The following is a 22,550-nucleotide window of genomic DNA, read 5'->3' as shown; positions in this document are numbered from 1 at the left end:
ACTACCTCCAGGGGAAATTTCTGTGCATTTAAAATCTGTCAGAGCTACTACTCTAGTCTTGGAAAATTATTAAAGCATTTCTTTGTATATATTTGTGGTTTGGAGATATACTGCTCCAATGGGATCTTCTATTTTTATTAGAAATTTTTTAATACAATCTTTTCTCATTTTGCATAGCTATCCCCATTCCCTCTGCCTCCCCTGCTCCTTCCTCCTCCACCTTCTCTCTACCCCACTTCCCCCATCCACTCCTCAGAATGGTTAAGGTTTCCCATGGGGAGTCGACAAAGTCTGACATTTCACTTCCAGGCAAGCCCAAGGTCCTCCCAACTACATCTAGGTTGAGCAGGATATCACTCCAAAAAGGATGGGCTTCTAGATATCAGTTTAAGCACTAGAGATACATCCCGGTCCCACTGCTATTGGCCTCACACACTGTCTAAGCCTCATAAATGCCCCCCACATTCAGCAGGTCTAAATTTTATTTCTATACAGGTGTGCCCATTATCAGTCCAGAGTCAGTGAGCTCTCACTAGCTCAGGTCAGCAGTGTCTGTGGGTATCAACATTATGGTCTTAACTCCTTTTCTCATATTATCACTCCTCCCTCTCTTGGACTGGTCTCAGGTAGCTCGGTCCAGTACTTCCCTGTAGATCTCTGTATCTGCTTCCATCAGTTGATCATTGAAATTCTATGATGACAATTAAAGTAGTCATCAGTCTGATTACAGGGAAAGGCCAATTTAGGTATCTTCTCCACTGTTGCTTAGAGTCTTAATTGGAGTCATCCTTGAGAATTCCTGGGATTTTCCTTAGTGCTGTTTCTTAATAGCTCTTTACTGGCTCCCTCAATCAGGATATCACTTTCCTTTATCTGCTTCTCTGTCCTTCCCTTCTCTTGAACATCCCATTCCCTCATGTTTGCTTCCTCCCTCCCCTCCATGTCCCCTTCCACCCTCCCTTCTCTCCCCCCTCATAATTTTCTCAGGAGTTCTTGTCTGATACGTGTTCTTTTCTGTGAAGCTTCTTTCATTGGGTATAATATTTGGCCATGATTATTTCAATTACTTGAGTTGAATTTTTTTTTTAAATTTATTTATTTATTAAAGATTTCTGTCTCTTCCCCGCCACCGCCTCCCATTTCCCTCCCCCTCCCCCAATTAAGTCTCCCCCCCAGCCCGAAAAGCAATCAGGGTTCCCTGTCCTGTGGGAAGTCCAAGGAACCCCCACCTCCATCCAGGTCTAGTAAGTTGAGCATCCAAACTGCCAAGGCTCCCACAAAGCCAGTGCGTGCAGTAGGATCAGAAACCCATTGTCATTGTTCTTGAGTTCTCAGTAGTCCTCATTGTCCGCTATGTTCAGAGAGTCCGGTTTTATCCCAGGCTTTTCCAGACCCAGGCCAGCTGGCCTTGGTGAGTTCCCAATAGAACATCCCCATTGTCTCAATGTGTGGGTGCACCCCTCGCGGTCCTGAGTTCCATGCTCGTGCTCTCTCTCTTTCTGCTCCTGATTTGGATTTTATTTAGAATTGTAAATATTACTTAGTCTGATATAAAGTGGAGGGACCAGCCATGTACTTACTCAATTCAACAGCCATACTGATAATTCCATTGTCCTGATATATTTTTATTTTGGCTGGGCTCAACTACATTTTACAGCAGTATTAAAAGAATAAAAAACAAATATAACTTTTAACATGATCCAAAGCTGGCAAGTTTCTAGCCATTTTCATATAGAAATGGTTTCAATAAAATCAGCTATGTGTCAACATACCCTGCCTCCCACCAATGATTTCATTATGCTGCTCAGTATCTTTCAAAATATCTTAAAGGAGGAACCATTTCCATGCAATCAATTGTTTGTAGAATTAATCTGAAACATTTAAAAAATGAAATAAGGCGCACAGGACCACAAAAGACACCAGAAGTGCTAGTAAAATGACTGTAATAGTTTTGAACACATTTCTCTGATGACCCTAGTAAGAGCTTCTGAGGGGACCCAGTCTGTAGATGATGCTGGGCATTACGGCCACCAGCTGTGACAAAGCAAGGAGGACAACACAGGGATTCAGAGATCTCCAAAAGGCTTGTGAACTTGTGTTCATCATTGAGTTGGTTTTCCACAGGATTCCATCAAATCTCGTCTCCTCTTGTGCCCTTGCAACTCCTTTTCCACTCACTCCAAGATAGAATGTCAACATTGTGCTTTCTGATGCTCCATTCATCTGTTTTTAAGTAGTCACTGTTTATTCTTTGGGAGGCATAACATGAGGGACTGCTCATGGGGGTTTCTGTCCTGCCCAGTTCCCACAGTTGGTTAGCCACAAAGAAATTCACACAGAGAGTCTACATTAGATATAAACTTATTGGCCCACTAGCTCAGGCCTCAGAGTAGCTCTTATAACTTATATTAACCCATTATTCTTATCTATGATAGCCACATGGCTCAGTACCTTTTTCGGTGGGGTAGGTCACATCTTGCTTCTTCTGTGGTCTGGGCAGGACTGTGGAAGAATGGGCTTCCTCCTTCCTAGCATTCTCCTGTTCTCATTGTTCCACCTCCACTTCCTGTCTGGTTGTCCCACCTATACTTTCTGCCTGGCCAATCAGCATTTATTTAAAACATGATTGACAGGATACAGACAATTCCCCTGCACCAGGGAGGGGAGGTGTTGTTATGGGGAGAAGGATTTTTACACCCAGAAGTACTAAAAGAAATTCCCTTATTTACTGTTTTCCTTATCTAAGACATAATTATACAGTGCATTTATTTTCCAATTGTGTACTTAAAGTACCTTAGCTTTGTGAATGCAAGTATAAAGACTCTTGCGTTCTCTTCCTACTTACATCACCTCTCCTAGCATGTTGACATATTTTCTTAAAACCACTTAACAATCCTTAAAAATTCCCTTGCTCAATACTCTTCATTCCTCCTTGAATTCCAAAAGATTCTCTCACCAAGATCATATATGTGTTTTTATACTAAATAGTGAAGTTTCAATATCTCAGAAAAAATAAAAGCAGACTCTGGTCAATATAATATATTTTATAGATTTATTCAATTGTGAATAGCATTAAAGCAAATGCATATATGTAAATATTTTCTTCCAATGCCATGTATTATGTTTTTAATACTGCTATTAAGAATGTTGGACTTGTGAAACTTGTGAATGCCAAACTTACTTCTCCATCATCACCTTTCTAGTCTCCACTTCATATACAACTATTATCCTGAAAAGAAACTGAATATATACGTTCTGAAATAAGTGGCTTTGAAAAAATTCTGATGTCATCTGACCATGGTGGTGCTCACCTATAATCCCTGTTGTCAGAAGGCTGACAATGGAGAGTTATGAGATCAAGGCCAGGTAGAGTTACATAATAAGAACTTGACTTTATAATAAATTAAAGGATATATACTATGTGCTGATATGATATTAAATCAGGTACCTACCTCTGATGGCTAAGCTAAGGATAATTCTTAATTCTAAGTGTTATTCACATTGGTATATTTATTTTTAATATTACTTCAACATCCAGTTACCAGAGAGTGCCATGTTTCCTGCTGCTGAAAGTCCTTTCTGCAAAGCCCTGCCAAACTGTGCAAATTAGTTCTTGCCCTGTTCCTCATCAGGATGACACATCTCTTCATTGCCTGATCCTCAAGAGGGATACATTTAGGGAAGTAGTTTAAGTGGGCAAACCTGTGCTGGACACATGTTTATTAATTCATGCTCTGGAGACTGAGAACAGTGGTGGCAGGAGTTGAAAGAAAAAGAGCTATAGCCTCATGGTGACAGAGAATCTAAGTGGCTTTATTTAACACCATGGTAAATCTGGCCAACAGTAATCTAACTGAAGTTCAGATGGCTGATAGTTTATTCTGTTCCATTTTATCAGCAATGGAGATGTGTGACAGCAGAAAAGCTGTGACCATTGGTGACAGGGCTCTGAAATTCAGGTAGCTGCCCAGGAGACTAACAGCAGGAGTCTGTGTGATAACAGCTGAGTAACAAACTGTTCCTCGAAGGGGAAACTTTGCTGGTACAGCTTTCTGTACATTATACGTTGTTTACCTAGCTAGGTAACACTGTCACTTTTGCCATTGCCTTTTTTCACTGTTAAATATGGAATTCAGAATCTTTCACAGGCTAAAATTGTGCCCAAGCCATCATCTCCGCATCTACCCTTCCTTTCTTAGTCATGATTGTATTCCAATTAACAAATATTTACATATTTGTTTCAGTTGATACTTTCATAAGCACTGTGAGTTTTGAAGAAAAGATTATTTTCTGATTCCAAGTTCATCTTTCTAGCCATCTTAATGATTTCCTGGCAACAATTTTTATGTAGGAAAGGGAGAAACAATAATTATACATACATATTACTCTTTCTTTTTCTCTCAGTAATATTTTGCTCTAGTAGAAGCAATGCCAATGAGGCTGAGCCTGATAAGCTGAATTAGACACACAATGATGCTAAAAGCATTTTGGATTGAATATTGTTTTGTCCTTAAACATTATACACATAGAGGATAGTCTGGTCAAGCATTTTGCAAATGAATTCCATTCATCATTGGAGGCTTGCTGATCAGAGAAAATCCATCATCACCAATATGCCATTAAAGACTTATTTCAACTCTGCTTCAACAAAGTACACAAAGCATACATCTACAAATGGTTGTACCTGGGGGTCATGAATGTCATAATATTAGAATATGCTGTGAAAGATTATATATTGTATATGATTATTTGACCTACTTATCTATAGAGTAACTAGTAAATAGGTAGTAGGTCAGAGATGAATGACAAAATTGTGGAGAATCCAGCTCTAAGAGATAGAGAGAGTTATCAGCACATCTACACAGATTTCATACCTTCAAACTATCACCATGTTTCAAATATCATCTCTAACTTTATAAGTGTTTTAAAATCAGATTTTATATTATACCCCATAATTTACATTCAACAGTTCATAAAAAGACAACTAATATGAGTTGTTAAAATATGTATTTACTGCAAAGGCAAATATATGTTAATCTCTTCATAGATAAAAAATCCAACCCAAAATATATTTATATTTTACATTGATGCATAATGATTGCATATATATTGTCACATCACATTTTTGTGCACACATACCTTAGGTTTACACAAAGGAGAACTATGTAGGTAAGCATTAATCATATTTACTTACCTACTCTTGCAAGTATCTCATAATGGATCCATTTTTAGCTTTTAAAAGAAAAAGAATAGTGACTTAAATGATTCTGTAGATTAAAAAACCTGAAATGAAGTATCACTTCATTCTTAAAATTTATAAAAATGTTTAGAATGTGCATTTTTATCAGACTACTTAGGGGAATGAAAGTTTGAAATTCAATAAATTTCTAAATAATATTTGTAACTATTCAAAGACTAGGAAACAATTGTGCTGAAAGCAATTGATAAAAGGAAAATAAAGCATGCATCTATAGCTGTTAGGCACGCATATTCCTCTTTTACATATTGTTAACTTGTCGATTTTTAAAAATTTCAACAGGTAAACATTTTCAGTCCAGTCAGCGTCTGTGAGTTATTATTGCTGTTGTGAAACACCATGGCTAAAGCTTTATGGGGCAGAAACAGTTTATTTGGCTTACACTTTCACATCACTGTTTATTATTGGAGGAAGTCAGGACAGAAACTCAAACATGGAAAGGAACTAGAGGCAGGAGCTGATGACAAAGGCATAGAAGCATGCAACTCAGTGGCTTTTTCCTCACTATTTGAACAGTCTGCTTTCTTACAGAACACAGGACCACAAGACCAGGGATAGTCCCACCTACAACAGCATGAGCCCACCCAAATAAATCACTATTTTTTTTTAAAAGAAAAATGTCTTAAAGGCTTGCCAGTAACCTGATCATAGGAAGGCAATTTCTGAATTGAGGTTCTCTCTTCTCAGATATAAAGCTAGTTGGTGCAGTTAGTTAGCATAATAGGCATTATCTTTTAAGTTACAAAATGGATCTAGGGTATTTTTAGTTCACTGTATTTTGGAATGTTGTGAAAACAATCTTCTTTCTGGAGATAAATAATCTGGTGATTAAATGGGTAGGTAACTTGCTGAATTTCATATAGTAATCTAATAGAAAGGAAAAAATAATATGCATTATGAAGCAAAATATTGTTCTTAAATTATAGAATGACTTAACTTTCAGTTTCATTTTGCTCCATCCAGCCCCTACTGTGTTTCCTCAACTCCAAAATTGTTACCCTGTTTTTATTCAATTATTGCATATGTGTGTGTGTAAATATATTAATTACATCATTCTGAAGGGATTTTTGTTGTTATAAGCAAACATTTTCTTACTAAAACTGCTTTTCTATTTGTAAACACTAGTGATTTATCTTACTATTGACTAAAAATAAGTCTAATATTTTATACCCTGTCTTTTTAAGTCTATTGAAAGTTATAAAAGGAGCAAGTCTCAAAACAGTATTTTAGTATGCTAGACTCTAAAGATGATATTGAACATATTTCTCAGACAACAATCACACCGAATTGATTCCTAACCAATTTCAATTAGACTCAATGCTGATTCAATGAAGTGTATTGCTTATAATCTCTCTCTCTCTCTCTCTCTCTCTCTCTCTCTCTCTCTCTCTCTCTCTCACACACACACACACACACACACACACACTTATGTTTGTGTTTCAATTTAATAGTACTGTCAATTGGAGAATAAGTATAATAAGCATACAGATTTCCATATTTGTCCAGTAAAACAGGCCATCAACAGGTAAGACTCGCCTTGACAAACATGCCTTTTATTTCCCTGGTATAGTCCTTTTCTGTTATGAAAATAAAACACCTGAGTCTGGGTACTTAGAGAGAGAGAGAGAGAGAGAGAGAGAGAGAGAGAGGTTTATTTAGCTTGTAGTTTTGGAAGGTGAGAGTCCAAAATTACTTTTTTTTTTCTTGACATCTCTATTTATTTTTTTATTATTTAATTTATTTATTTATTAAAGATTTTTGCCTCCTCCCCACCACCGCCTCCCATTTCCTTCCCCCTCCCACGATCAAGTCCCCCTCCCTCATCAGCTCGAAGAGCAATCATGGTTCCCTGACCTGTGGGAAGTCCAAGGACCACCCACCTCTATCCAGGTCTAGTAAGGTGAGCATCCAAACTGCCTAGGCTCCCCCAAGGCCAGTACATTGAGTAGGATCAAAATCCCATTGCCATTGTTCTTGAGTTCTCAGTAGTCCTCATTGTCCGCTATGTTCAGCAAGTTTGGTTTTATCCCATGCTTTTTCAGACCCAGGCCAGCTGGCCTTAGTGGGTTCCCAATAGAACATCCCAATTGTCTCAGTGTGTGGGTGCACCCCTCGCGGTCCTGAGTTCCTTGCTCCCTCTCCCATAGTCCCCATCCTCCAAATTTACTCAGGTGGTCTTGTTTGTTTCTATTTCCCATGTATATTAGATCCATGTACATCTCTCTTAGGGTTCTCATTGTTGACTAGGTTCTCTGGAACTGTGATTTGTAGCCTGGTTTTCTTTGCTTTATGTTTAAAAACCACTTATGAGTGAGTACATATGATAATTGTCTTTCTGGATCTGGGTTACCTCACTCAATATGATGTTTCCTAGATCCATCCATTTGTCTGCAAATTTCAAGATGTCATTATTTTCTTCTCCCGTGTAGTACTCCATTGTATAAATGTACCACATTTCCTTATCCATTCTTCAGTTGAGGGGTATTTAGGTTGTTGCTAGGTTATAGCTAAGACAAACAATTCTGCTATTAACGTAGTTGAGCACATGTCCTTGTAGTATAGTTGAGCATCCTTTGGGTAATTATTATTATCAAAAATGGTAATAATCCAATAAAAAATGGAGTACAGACCTAAACAGAGAACTCTCAACAGAGGAATGTAAAATGGCTGAAAGACACTTATGGAAATGATCAACATCCTTAGTCATCAGAGAAATGTGAATCAAAACAACTCTGAGTTTCCATATTAGAACTTTAAGAATGGGCCAATATCACAAACACTCACGACAACTTATGCTGGAGAGGTTTGGGGTAAAGGGAAAACTCCTGCATTGCTGGTGGGAGTGCAAACTGGTACAGCCCCTTTGGATGTCAGTGTAGTGATTTCTTAAAAAATTAGGAAACAACCTTCCTCAAGAACCAGAGGCATTACTATTTTAAAAATGTGGGGGGTACTTGTTTGGGGGTATGTGCTTTTTATTAAAAATTTCTTTAACAAACAGGTCAAAAATGTGATGAAAACTATCATGGCTGGATTACAGCAAACCAACACTGAAAAGATTCTTCTGAGCTGGGTCCGACAATCAACACGCAATTATCCACAGGTTAACGTCATCAACTTCACCACCAGCTGGTCTGATGGCCTAGCTTTGAATGCTCTCATCCACAGTCACAGGTAAATTTGAAATTAAAATTGTTTTTTAAGTATTGATTTAGACACTAATGATGTATTTTATTGCAATATGACCTGTCTACTGGAAAAAATTGTGTTCACAATATCGATCTAAGTATTTATTGAAACAGACTAAGCATATCATCATATATTTACCTGCTTATTTGAGATAGGGCATCTCTAGGTAGGTATTCCTGTCTCAGTTCTCAGAGTAATGGGATTACATGCTTTAAACACCATGGCTAGGTGTTTTCTAATTTTTTAGTTACATATGGCTGTGGTTGAAGGAGGAACGAAAATGAACACATTTTATACTTAGACTCCAAAACAACCAGATTATTTCATGACTTTGCTAATAAGGGGGCTGATAGGTTTCAATAGAAGCAGAAATAAGTTTGAGCCTAGACTACAGAACTCAAAGTGGTTTCAAATTTTATGCAAGTGGTTTTAGTGAGATCACCATTCTCAGATAAATAATGTACAGGTAAACATTTGTCATATGAAACATAAGCTTCCATATCAAACATCATGATATCATGGACGTTTTCTTTCTGATGAGGATTAAAAGAAACACTAAGCATTTTAGTAACCATAGCAAAAAGGGGGGTGGGCATCTAGTGAGTTCTATAACTCAGTGTTCAGAACATCAAAAGAAAGGTTTTTTTTTTCTATATAGAGCAGCAAAGCAATTTATTTGAATTAAGGAACAATTCTGTGGCCATTCATATAAATAACAGTCTAACATAGTAAACTAAGCAGCTTTACTATAGTCCAGACAGTGTTCTAGTTTTCACAATGACAAAACAATTGTTTAATTTTCTTAGATAATAAAGTTTAATAAATTAATTTATAATATTTCAAATAAAGTTATAATCATGTGGGAAAGGTGCATATATACATCCATAACTATATATAAAATATATTATTTTAAAATACAATACTTTCATATGTACAAGTTATACAGCACCATTCTACATATGATTATATCATGTAATATTTCCTCCAAGAAATATCTACCATGGTCTTGTCATTAACTGTTCTTTTAAATGACTGCCAAATTAATTGTTTATTTTTTTAATAAATTCCACTGGACTTCAACTTCCCAGAATACCCATACAGGTTATCTTTTGTCACTTGTATTTATCTATTTTTGTTCCCTTTTCTTTTTCACCAAGTCTCCCATTTTTCTATACCACTCTTGTTTCCAAAGAAGGCCAGAATATAAATTTTCCTTGTGGTAAGGCTGAACTCAAGGGCAAACTCAAAGTAAGCATCTTTGTCAGGTGTCATGCTGCAGCTGGGCTTAATTAGTCCCATCCAGACTAGGTTTCCAGGTGAGTGATTCAGCAAAACTGACTGTAAAAAGTAGTCTGATTGGTTCTGATCCACACATTTAACAAAGTATACAGGCTGATTTTCATAGGTACAACAAAAGAAAACTCTCCACAGCTTCAGTACAGTCAGTTAAGAATAGATAGAGCTATTGATTCTGCATCATAAGTTCATGCTCATTAATGCAGCCACATGCTTCCCATTAAGGGCCTGAAGAAATATTGATCTTGCTCTTCATGTACATATTAGCAGATAAACAAAAATATTGAGGATTGGCTTATGTGCTCCTTGGTGGATCTTTCCTATTTTCATTTCAAGTGGGAGACTTCACTCCTGGAAGCATGTTCACACACCATATTTGTTCATTTTCTTTTTATAATTTTTGAACATGTTTCTAAGTAATACAGGAAACATCCAGCTTGTCCTATCCCTGACCTACTTGCTCTCTGCCACAGTGTATCTGCATTTATGTATTTTGAATGAGCCATCAATAACTATCTTTTCATACATTGCATGTTTAGTTCTCAAGAGGTTCCTTACAGTTGCTTGATGCTTTTTCATGAATCACCTGCCTCTTTGTCTTTGACAGATGTTAATATTGTTTATCTAGAGAAAAAAACATGGTTGGACTTTCTGTTCCAAGGTGATTGTCATTGGCACTCTTAGGAATGTCATTCAGTGCCCTGATTTCAATAATTGAGTGAGTAAGCTATATAGAACAAAGATAGCAAAGCACAGAGACCTTGGGAATGAAAAGGTTTATGTTCAAACACAATGTCCACTACAGTGAATTTGAAAGGAAGCCAGGTTATACTTTTACACAAAAATGATAATTGATAAGAAATATATACAAAATATAGACATTAAATTATAATAACCTTAAAAATGAATTTAAATTTTCATGCTAACTCCTTTTTCATATCCCAGGATGTGGTTTAAGAAAAAGTTATCCATTATGTTACTGAGATCTCCCTTTGATCTAATTCTGCTCCTTGTTACATGTGATCTTTGTTGAAAGAATTCAGGTGAGAAGAGAGTCGGAATTTATTATGAAATAAAATAAGATACACCCGATGATAAAAACGGGTAGTTCTCAAAGAGGAAAAAACTATCATAGGATGAGAGTCAAAGGTAGTCAGAGAGACAATTTTATAGTGCAATCATTGGAGGGGTGAGAATTGACATTGGACAAAAGGACAATTGTACCAACCTATATTTTTTAAGTAAGTGTCATACAGCTTTCCTGAAGTACATTTTCCTGCCTAACTGATTGAGAAACTGATTTGAATTGACAGTTCCTAAAGAAGAAAGTGATTTATCTTTATTGTATACCAGAAAGTCAAAACAAGATAGTGTGATTTTAATTTTCTCATTGGTATAGAAAAATCATGTCTCCACCAAGGGTAAAAGAGAGATTCAGATTCAGATCCAATTCATTTACCAAAGACCTGAAATTGAGGTTTCTTATTTCATAAGCTGCTGATTATAAGGAAGAGTTCCATCCTCAATATCTTTTAACCCTGTTAATATCTGCCTAGCTACCTAAGAGGCATCCCCAGAATTGAAATCCTCAAAACATTTAGAAGGTAACTATTTAAAGACTTATATGTCAACTTTCCTAAGGAGCTTTGGGAGGACTTCCTAAGAAGAATTTTTAATGAATCTAGCCAGGTGGTAATGGTGCACGCCTTTAATCCCAGCACTTGGAGGCAGAGACAAGCACAGCTCTGTGAGTTCAAGGCCAGCCTGATGGCCAGCCTAAGAGCTAGTTTCAGGACAGGCTCCAAAGCTACAGAAAAACATTGTCATGAAACAAACAAACAAACATGATGAGTCCAGTTGGAAATTTTTAAAAGCTTGGTGGCTGGAGGAGAAGCTAAAAGTATAGGGAAAGAATCTTTCTAACTCCTTTCTAGGAGTTAATAATTGTTGACTCTAAGGACCCTCTCTATAAGTTCTGATCAGAACCTGTTAATATCCTGGTGAAGGCATTTTTATCATATTTCTGAATGGATTTGAAATTTTTATAATGCACATTGTTCATAGATCATTGGAATTCATTGAATCTGCAGTCAGATTAGAGATTATATGCTATAATATACAAAATGATCTGAATATACAAAAGGTTATCAATAATGTGCTTCAGAAAGGCTTAGGCTTATGGCTAAATAAGGACCTAAGTACACTTCAGGGAATTCTTCATAGCATTTCCCTGTAGGGTAAGATGGTTCTTCTGTCAATATATTTTTTAAAGATTATTTTCTTGTTCATTTTACTTATTTATATAAGTATGTATCTGCTTGAGTGTATTTCATGTATGTGTAGGCACCTTCAGAGGCCAGACAAGGGCACTAGATCATTGAAAGATGCAGTTACAAGCAGTTGTGAGTTATGCAACATGGGTGCTGGGAATGACTTCATGTCTTCTGGGAAAGAAGCAAGCACTCTTATTGAGCAATCTATTCAGTCTGATCCTGTTAATGCTATTTAGTAGATAATTTGGGGGGTCTCATTAGTAAATTCTGCTTTTCCAGAGGACTAAACTCTCCAAAAAGAATATTTAATATTTAATACTGAGAGATATATTTTTAGGCTGAATGATAATGAAGATAAGAAAATGTCACTATGTCCTTAAAGAGATCTCAATTTTGAAGAAAAATTTTAGTTTCAAGCATATTAAAAAACCTGAATAGCAAACTTTTAAAGGTACACAATGTAAGGCATTCCATGCTAGGAAAGATATTTTTAATGGTAACAGCATAAACTATTTTCTTAAAAATAAATTTTAATTGTTTGAGATTAATAGGACTATGTCAGTTCCACTGTCCATTTCCTAACCTAAACCCTCCCCCTTCTCTTTCAAATTCATGACCTAAACATGACCTGGACAAGGAGAATACCAGGAGAAATGCTAACTTGAAGGGGGAGAAACTCTTTGAGGTTTCAACCATAAACAAAGAACTATAAGCAAGTAAGGCATGCTAAGAGTAGGAATAGCAATGTTCCCTAGGGAAGGGCACAACAATTGATTATCTGATACCAAATGGTCAGCCCTGAAAACATATACACACAACTAACATGATAAGGACTAATAGCCTTGTGTTTTTGTATTTAGAAGTGTATGTGCTTGGGTGTGTATGTTTATGCCCATATACATATATATATGTAAGAACACACACACACACACACACACACACACACACACACACACACACACACACACATATATATATATATATATATATATATATATATATATATATATATATATATGTAAGAACAACTAAAGAAACTGGTTTTAAAAAAAGTTATTTATCTATTCCTTAAAATTTCTTATATGTTTACATAGTAGTTTGATATAGAAAATGATAAAGTCTATAGGTCTTGATCAGGTTTGTTCTGTTTGCTAGATAAAGAAATAAAAGGCAAGAAATTTTTCAATGCAGCAGGTAGCAGTAAAATATTATAACACAGCAAATAGAATCAGCATCTTACATGCTTCCTCTGTATGGCAAAGTGAGGTGGGGAACACACTAGCTCATTCTGTCCTCCTTTAAAGATGAAGGATAGGATGACATGGGTTCTGATACACAGACATGATACAGGACAGACTGAGGTGCAGGAACACATGTTTTTTTTCCTGACCTTAAACATAGGACAGATTAAGGTTAGCACAACAAGGGTTCTATGAGACAGATGCTATCTTTTCCCAAGTCTCCTTCATAGGACACACTCAACCTCCTCTATTGGACAGATTAAGGTTGGAAAGATGTGGATTCTGAGAGTCAGACTGTACCTCCTTCCAAACCACCTTCATAGGACAAAATGAACTAGAGAGACCAATAATTCATTTCTAACCTTCTTTTTAGCACAGGCAAAGGCTTGGGCAACATAAATAGTGAGAAAAATCTACCTTCATAGCATACTTTGTAGGGCTTACTGGGGTGGAGCACACAGTAGTTCAGTTGTAACTACTTCCGTATACCCAATTACATTAGAATAACATCGATTTCAAAAGACAAAAACAAACCCCCTGCAATTCTCCTTTGGAGGACAGTCTGAGATTGGGAGTTCATGAGTTAACTCCTATCCACCTAGAACACTTTGAAACTACACTGTAGAGTAGATCATGGTTATAAGAGCTTGGAATCAGAAACAGAAGCTAGTGCCTTCTAGTATAGTGGTTCTCTGTATGTGGGTTTTCACCCCTTTTGAGGGTCAAGTGACCCTTTCACAAGGGTCAATTAAGACAATTGGAAACTAAGATATTTATATTATATTTATATTATATTTATATTATAATTCATAATCATAGCAAAAATACAATTAATAAGTAACAATGAAAGAAATTTTATGTTTGAGGATCATGACAATATGAATACATACATATATATATATATATATATATATATATATATATATATATATATATATATATATTAAAAGAGTTGCAGGATTAGAAAGGTTGAAAACTACTGTTCTAGCTCTTTTTCATAGGATAAAGTGGAGGTGTAGAACATGCTAGGATGCTCTTGTAGTTATCTGCAGTACAGATGAAGGTGGATTTTGAGAAACAAACACGGGGTTCCTTCAAGACTTTTTGGGAGGGAGGACTGAAGTAGGCTTCTCACTCCACTCCTAGTTATACTATGTGTAATTATGCATACATAGGACAAATAAAGATTAGCGTGATGTCAATTTTAGAAGACAGAGACCAGCTCCCTCCAAGCCTCATCTGTAGTCTGGGCAGGTGGAGATCATTCTAGTTAATTACCAACTTCCCTCAGAGGACAGTTTAAGATTAGAACTATATGGATACTGAGATAAACTCAATAGCTCCCTCTAATCATGCTCTATAGGAATACTGTGGAGGAGAACACGCAGGTTCACTCTAATCCCCCTCAGTAAGGCATAAAACATAAGATGAAATGGATTCTGAGAAACAGACAGGACCCCCCCCAAGCCTTCTTCTTGGGACATACTGAGTTATAGAACACAGTAGTTCACTCATAACCTGTTTAATAGGAAAGGCTAAGAACATGCATTCTGAGAGATAGATGCAAGTTCCTTAAAGCCTCTTTGGTAGGACAGAAGAAGTTGGAGTGCACATTAGTTCATTTCTTTCCTTATCTGTAGGGTATATCAAGCTCTGGAAAACATGGACTTTGAAGGGAGAGAAACTCTCTCCCTCCAAAATTCTTCAGAAGGACAGACTGAAGTGGAAAGCATACTAGTTAACTCCTATTAAAACTCCACAGGACAGATAAAGTTTACGGTGTCGTGGACACAGTGTTTTACAGGAGAGATCAATTGCGATTCTGAGAGAAAAACACCAGCTCCCATCAAACCTCTTCTAGGAAGACTGAAGTTGAAAGCACACTAGGTCACCCCCTATCCTCCTACTTTGGATAGAGAAAGGGGCTGAAAACAGGTATTCTGAGAGACAGAAACAAGCTTCCTCTAAATCTTCTTTGTAAGATACATTAAGATGGAGAGCACATTGGAATATAACTTGTACTTATGACAGATCAAGGTTAGAAATGAATGCATTCTGAGACAGAAAGTAGCTCTCTCCAGGCACTCTTTATAGAACAGACTGAGATGAATAACACACTAGTTCACTCCTACCATATTTCTTATTACAGAACAAGGATCAGGCAAGGAGGACACTGAGAGAAAAACAATAGCTACCTCCAAGCTTCCTCCACATGACATGATGAGGTGGAGAGAACACTAATTCATTACTTACATCTTCCATGGAGCATATCAAGTTAGGAGATTCTGACAATGCACACTAGATTCATATAAACTTCCTTGTAGGGCAGATTGAACTGAAGATCACACTAGTTCATTCTTAAACTCCTCAATAGGGCAGGTGAAGGTTAGAATGATATGGATCCAGAAAGACACTAATTTTATTTAAGACTCCTCTGTTAGATGCTGAGATGGGAATCACAAAATAACATTGCTAACATACGCCATTGGGATAAACAATTTAGGACAACAAAACATAAACTTGCTCCCTCCAATCCTCTTTTGTGGGATACAATGAGTTTGAATGCACACTATTTGTGCTTTTTAGTATAGATCAAGTTAGGATTGTGAGAGACAGACACTAGCTTTTTCTCTGAGACCCCTGGTAGGATATATTGAGAAGGAGAGTACAATGGTTCTCTTCTAATGTTATTTAGGGGAAATATCACGGAGGTTTGGACAACATGAATTCTGAGAAATAGACACTAGCTTCCTCCAAACTTTATCCTTAGAGCATACTGAGGTAGAGAACCTACTAGTTCTTTCATAACTCACTCTTCAGAACATATCAAGTTAAGGACTAAATGAATATAGAGAAACAACTACTAACTCCATCCAAGAGTCTTCTGTAGGTCATAATGAGATCTAATGCATGGTAGTCTAGTCTTAACCTCATCAGTATAACAAATCGAGCTTAGGAAACTCTGGATGCTGATAAAGAGAAACTTTCTCCAAGAAAGAATTAGTACAAATTGAAATAGACTACCTTATTTGTTTTTTTACCTCTTACATAGGACAGATTAAGGTTAGGATGACATGGAGTCTGAGAGACAGATACTAGTTTCCTCCAATCCCCATTCCATGGGACAGACTGTTGTGGAGATTATGCTAGTTCACTCCTAATCTTCCTACTCTCTTCTGTAGAACAGATGGAGGTTAGGACAGCGAATATTCTGTTAGAGAGACACTAGTTCTATTCAAGCATCCTTTGTAGGGCAGACTGAGTTGGAGTATAATCTAGTTCATGTCTGTCCTCCTCAATAGGAAAGAGTAATTTAGGACAATATGAATACTGAGAGACAGACTCTAGCCCCTCCTAGCATCCTTTCTTGGAAAGACTGATGTGGATATTACAATAGTTCATTCCTAACTTAATGCGAGTCAGGATTAAAGTTAAGACTACATGGCTTATGAGAGGAAAGCACTAATTCTAAGAGTATCCATAGGACAATCTAAATTGAAAAGCATATTACTTCACTTCTTTCCTACTCTGTTAAACAGAATGAGTTAGAATAAAATTTATTCTGAAGGACAGACTAGCTCTGTCAAAGCCTCTTCTATAAGATAGGCTAAGGTTTACAACGAGCTAGTATATTTTTAAACTCGTCAGTAGGACATATCAATTTAGGAAGATTTGGAGAGCGATGGACACCAGCTCTGTAAAAGCCTCCTCTGTAGGAAAAACTGAGATGGAGAGCAGACTAGTTCACTTCTAACTGCTTCTTTAGGGCAGATCAAGATCACTACAATTAAAATCTGAGAGATAGACACTATTTCCCTCTAGCTTTTTGCATAGTGATAGAGAGAAGTCTTGATCAGTCCTATCGTTCCTTACCTGTAACACAGATCAAATTTAAGAAAAGAGATTCTGAAAGACAGGCACTAGCTCCCACCGAGCCTTCTTTTGTTATGAAAGACTGGCAGAGAGCACACCTGCTCACTCATAACTTTCCCCGTCAAACTCATCACAACACTGATTCTTTTTTATTGTTTTCACAGTGCTATACATTTCTCCCTGTCCCTCTTCCTCCCCTTTCTTCTTCTACCCTCTCCTGTGACACCCACACCCCCAATTTACTCAGGAGATCTTGTATTTTTCTCCTTCATATGCAGATGTATATATGTCTCCCTTAGGGTCTTCTTGTCTAGCTTCTTTGGGGTTGAGGACTGTAGGCTGTTATTTCTTTGCTTTATATCTAAAAGATACTTATGAGTGAGTACATGCTATATTTGTGTTTTTGGGTCTGGGTTATCTTACTCAATATGTTTTTTAAAGACTTATTCATTTATTTATGTATTATGTATACAGTGTTCTGTCTACATATGTGCCTACAGACCTGAAGAGGGCACCAGGTCTCATTATAGATGGTTGTGAGCCACCATGTGGTTGCTGGGAATTGAACTCAGGACCTCTGGAAGAGCAGTCAGTGTTCTTAACCTCTGAGCCATCATATTAGCCCTCAATATGTTTTTTTTAGATCCATCCATTTGCCTGCAAACATCAAGATGCCATTTTTTTCTACTCTGTAGTACTGCAGTGTGTTAATGTACACATTATCCATTCTTATTTTGAGGGCCATCTAGGTTTTTTCCAGGTTTTGGATATTATGAATAATGCTGCTATGAACATAGTTGAGCACATGTCCTTGTGGTATGGTTGAGCAACTGCTGCATCCAGCACAGCCTGGATAGCCAAGACTGGTGTGTGTGTGTGTGGGGGGGTGCCGGGATTGAGAAACAGAGGCTTCTTTTCAGGTGGAAGAACAGCAACCTTTATTTTGCCCGGCAACCTTTTATACCTCTACTCCTTCTGTGGAGACCCACTGGCCAGAAAGAACACAATCATCGTTGTCAATTACAGACCACAAGGAAGTTCTGCTGTCAGTCAGGGGGAGTGAGGGCAGCTGGATCACAACAACTAGCAACCTTTTGGTATACACCCAAAAGTGGTATTGCTGGATCTTGAGGTAGAGTTTTCATAATTTTCTGAGAAATAAACATACTGATTTCCAACACAGTTGTACGAGTTATCACTTCCACCAGCAATGGAGGAGTGTTCCCCTTACCTGACTCCTCTGCAGCATAAGACGTTATCAATGTTTGATCTTAGCCATTCTGACAGGTGTAAGATGGAATCTCAGAGTTGTTTGTGATTTGTATTTTTCTGATGGCTAAGGATGGTGAGCATTTCCTTAAGTGTCTTTCGGTCTTTTGAAATTCATCTGTTAAGAGTTCTCTGTTTAGGTCTCTACTGTGTTTTTGTATTGAATTATTTCTTTTTTGATGTCAAGTTTCTTGAGTTCTTTGTATATTTTGGAGATCAGTTCTCTGTCTGATGTGAGATGTGTGAAGATCTTTTCCCATGCTGTAAGCTGCAATTTTATCTTGTTAACTGTGCCCTTTACTTTACAGAGGCTTCTCGGTTTGAAGAGGTCCCATTTATTAATTGTTGTTCTTAGTATCTGTACTACTGGGGTTATATTTAGGAAGTGGTCTCCTATGCCAATGTGTTTGTGTATTTCCCACTTTCTCTTCTATGAGATTCAGTGTGATTAGTTTTATGTTGAGGTCTTTGATCCATATGGACTTGATGTTTGTGCATGGGGATAGATATGGATCTATTTTCATTCTTCAATATGTTGGCATTTGGTTATGTCAGCACCATTTGTTGAATATGCTTTCTTTTTACCATTCAATTCCCACACCTATAAATACCTGTTTTTTGACAAAGAAGCTAAAAACGCCACTCATTCTTAAAGACAGACATCAGCTCCCGTCAAGTTTCCTCTGTAGGACAGAATAATATGGACAGCACCTTACTTCACTCCATTTTTTTTAGTTGGACAGATAAATGTTAGGAAAACACAGCTTCTGAGGGACAGGCACTTGATTCATTGAGACTCTTTCATGGACAGCCGGAGGTGGCATGTCAACTAATTAGTACGTAATTAGTTTAATTACTTAAATTAGTTTAAGTAATAATAAGTACTTAATTTATCCATAAAACAGATCAAGTTGAGGACAACTTTGATTCTATTAGAGAGAAACCAGCTCTCTCCCAATTCTTTGCAGTAGGACAAACTGAAATAGAGAGTACATTAGTTCATCCCTAATTTTCCCCATAAAACAGATGATAAATTTCATGAGATACATTATGAGAGACCAACACACTGCTTCAATCCATTCCCTCTAAGCAAGACAGACTATGGTGGAAAGCATACTAATTCAATTATAACCTTATCTAGAGAATAGAGCAAGATTAAGAGGACATAGATTCTAATAGATGAATAGTTAATCACTCCATTCCCCTCTGTAGGACAGGGTGAGGTAGAGCACACTAGTTTATTTTTAACCTTCTCTGTAGAACAGATCAAGGTTACTAGCACTTAGTATCTGAGAGATAGATATGACATAGTCTCTAGCCCTCTCAATAGAACCAACTGATATAGGGAGTACACTACTTTATTAATAACATCCTCAGTAAGGACAAATCATCTCAAAGCATCATAGATTCTGAGAGACAGCCACTACTTCCCTACTAACATCCTCTGTAGAACATACTGAGATGGAGAGCTCTCCAGTTCACTCCTATCCTGCTCTGTTGAACATAATGTGTCTGAATAACTTGGATTGTAAGAGACAAACACTAACTCCCTTCAGTTATTTTCCAAAGAAGAGACTGAGGTGCAGGGCAACCTCGGCCAGTGCTATCCTTATTTGTAGGGTACATCAAAGTTAAGAAAACACAATTTTGAAATATACCCACGAACTCTGACCAAGCCATCTCCACAGGCCAGAGTGATGTGGAGAGCATTCTAGTTACCAATCATTATCCTGCATTACAGATCAAGGTTAATACAGAATGGATTTTTAGAGATAGCCACTAGAATTCAGGTTTTCAGTGGGCAACTGCTTTAAGCTCAGAATAGGTCAATTCAGTAATTACACATGATGGCCATAACTTCTAATAAATGTGTAATTACTGAATCACCCTTTTCATTTCTCTGTGAGTTCTGCATGTTCAGTTTTTGCAGCACACCATGAAGCAGTACAGGTAAGAGCAGTTTCTTGCCCAAATGGCTAACCAACTCCATAAGGAGTCTCTTCAGTGCCCATCGTCCTCTTGAAGTAGTTTGGTGCTGCAAGAAAAGTCCTAAGTTCTTAAAATAATTTAAATGCCACATTCTGAAGGTCTCTGAAAGATTTGAAGAATACTTATCCATCTGAACTACATTTCTGTATATTTAGAAAATCTAATTAGCATTACTTTGAGTTTGACTATTATAGATGATTATCTATTAACCTATATTTCTTAATTATACATTATATTTTTAAATGAACTACACAAAAACAATACCTTATTTAAGATCAGAAATACATATACATATAACAAAATTGACTTTAAATCTTTATAAATAAAACAAGATCCATACCAATACAAAGTATCCATCTCAATAGCATATCCCCCTTTAAATGTAAAGAAACATTTACAAGCTGTATTTGGGAATATGATTGCAATTCTGTCCAATCTTCTTCCTGCTGTTTATTGGATGAAGTATTTTCTTTGTGGAGGTGTTTGCAGCAACCATTCAGGGGTTCTTGATCCATCAAACCATGTTGGTCTGGAAGCAATCCACAGGCTCTCATCTTCTGTGAAAACAAAAGAAGAACCTCTTTTCCAAAGCAACATATCCTTAGACCCAAATTTTGAATTCAAGATACCTTTGAAATATCTATGTTGGCTTAGCTTAGCAGTCCCCAGAATCAAAAGTCTCTCTGCAGTCAAAAAATTTAAAGATAACAAAATAATATACACAATCCAAACTCTGTGAATTTTCCATCTTCACATGGTTTATATTTTTTCTGTACTCTGTCTCTTTAAAAACTTTATGATTTTTAAACCATTTACTTGTTTTTAATAACTATTATTTTTCTTCTCTCTTCCAAGCCTACATATATTTATCCAACACTGTAGCACATTTATAGGTCTTTTTTGTCTGGATTTGTCTTTACTGCATATCTGTAATTATTTATTGTCCAGAGGTACTTTTTAAAATGCTTAGCGCTTCTTAAAAACTGAGCTGCACCATTATTGTGATATATATGGTACTTTTTGTTTGTCTCCGCAGTCTAAAACTTAACTGTGCAATTACTATGATATATTCGGTACTTCCTGCTTGCTCAGAACAATCCAGCATAGTAGAGCTGCTCACCACCTCTGAGAGACATGCAGAGTGCCTCATCTCTAGATGCACACAGTCTATGCTGCCTTTAAGCAAGTAAGGTGTAGCAGTCTGTCCACAAACCTCACTCAAGTGTTCCATCTCCCAAAAGAGCCAGAGGTCACACTGGCAACATAACCCAGAAAACTGGCATTTTAAAATGGCCACAGCTTTTTACCTGCTATGGATGAATCAGGAAAATTTCTTAAAGAAACTGCAGCAAGCTGCTGGAAAATAGCCCAAAGCTGTGTTAAACTATTTTTTTTTTGTCTGGAATTCCTTTTTAAGCCCTCTCAGGTTTTAAATGTTGGCCATGTGGGTGCCAATTTGTAGGTGGAGGTCACTTGGTTGTTCCTGGCCACTTATCCCTGAAATAACCACACAGAAACTGTATTAATTAGTCACTGTTTGGCCCATTAGCTCTAGCTTCTTATTGACTAACTCTTACATCTTAATTTAACCCACCTCCATTAATCTATGCATCAACATGAGGTTATAGCCTTCCTGCAAAGTTTCAGCATTTCTATATCTAGTGGTTTCATGGCATTTCCCTGACTTCCTTCTTCCTCCCAGCACTCAGCTTAGTCTTCCCATCTATCTATGTTCTATCCTATCAGGCCAAGGTAGTTTCTTTATTCATTAACCAATAAAAGCAACATATAGACAGAAGGACTTCCCACACCAAGATCCCTCTTAGAATCCTCAGTAGGACAGAATAAGTTGGAAAACATAACTGATTATTCCCTACCTCATTGATAAAACAGATCAGTGTTTTAGTAAAACATTTATTATTACAGAGAAACAAGATGTCTCCAAGATTTATCCATATGATATACTGTGGTAGAGAGTACACTAGTTTATTTCTATACTATTCCATTGGAAAACTGAAGTTTAAAATATTATTGATCCTGTGAGAAAGGCAAAAGCTTTCTTTACCTCATTTTCATAGGATAGACATCTTTAGAAATCTAGGTAGGGCTCTACAATCATTGTCTATGGACCATATCTTGATTATCATAGCATAGATACTGAGA

At 36.9% G+C, this 22,550-nt stretch overlaps 1 protein-coding gene across 8 annotated transcripts in view; it reads left to right on the top strand.

Annotated features, from left to right (window-relative positions):
* Positions 1-22,550, top strand: part of Dmd (dystrophin) — a 2,313,977-nt gene that overhangs the window by 474,676 nt on the left and 1,816,751 nt on the right. For all 8 annotated transcript variants that reach the window (XM_075957213.1, XM_075957212.1, XM_075957218.1 and 5 more), the window contains exon 6: positions 8,259-8,431. In XM_075957213.1, coding sequence (XP_075813328.1) covers positions 8,259-8,431 — 173 coding nt within the window. The remainder of the gene's footprint in view (positions 1-8,258; positions 8,432-22,550) is intronic.

The sequence above is a fragment of the Microtus pennsylvanicus genome, chromosome X (assembly GCF_037038515.1).
Source record: "Microtus pennsylvanicus isolate mMicPen1 chromosome X, mMicPen1.hap1, whole genome shotgun sequence".
NCBI lineage: Eukaryota > Metazoa > Chordata > Mammalia > Rodentia > Cricetidae > Microtus > Microtus pennsylvanicus.
The sequence above is the reverse complement of the archived record's forward strand: the minus strand, read 5'-3'. Positions and strand labels throughout refer to the sequence as shown.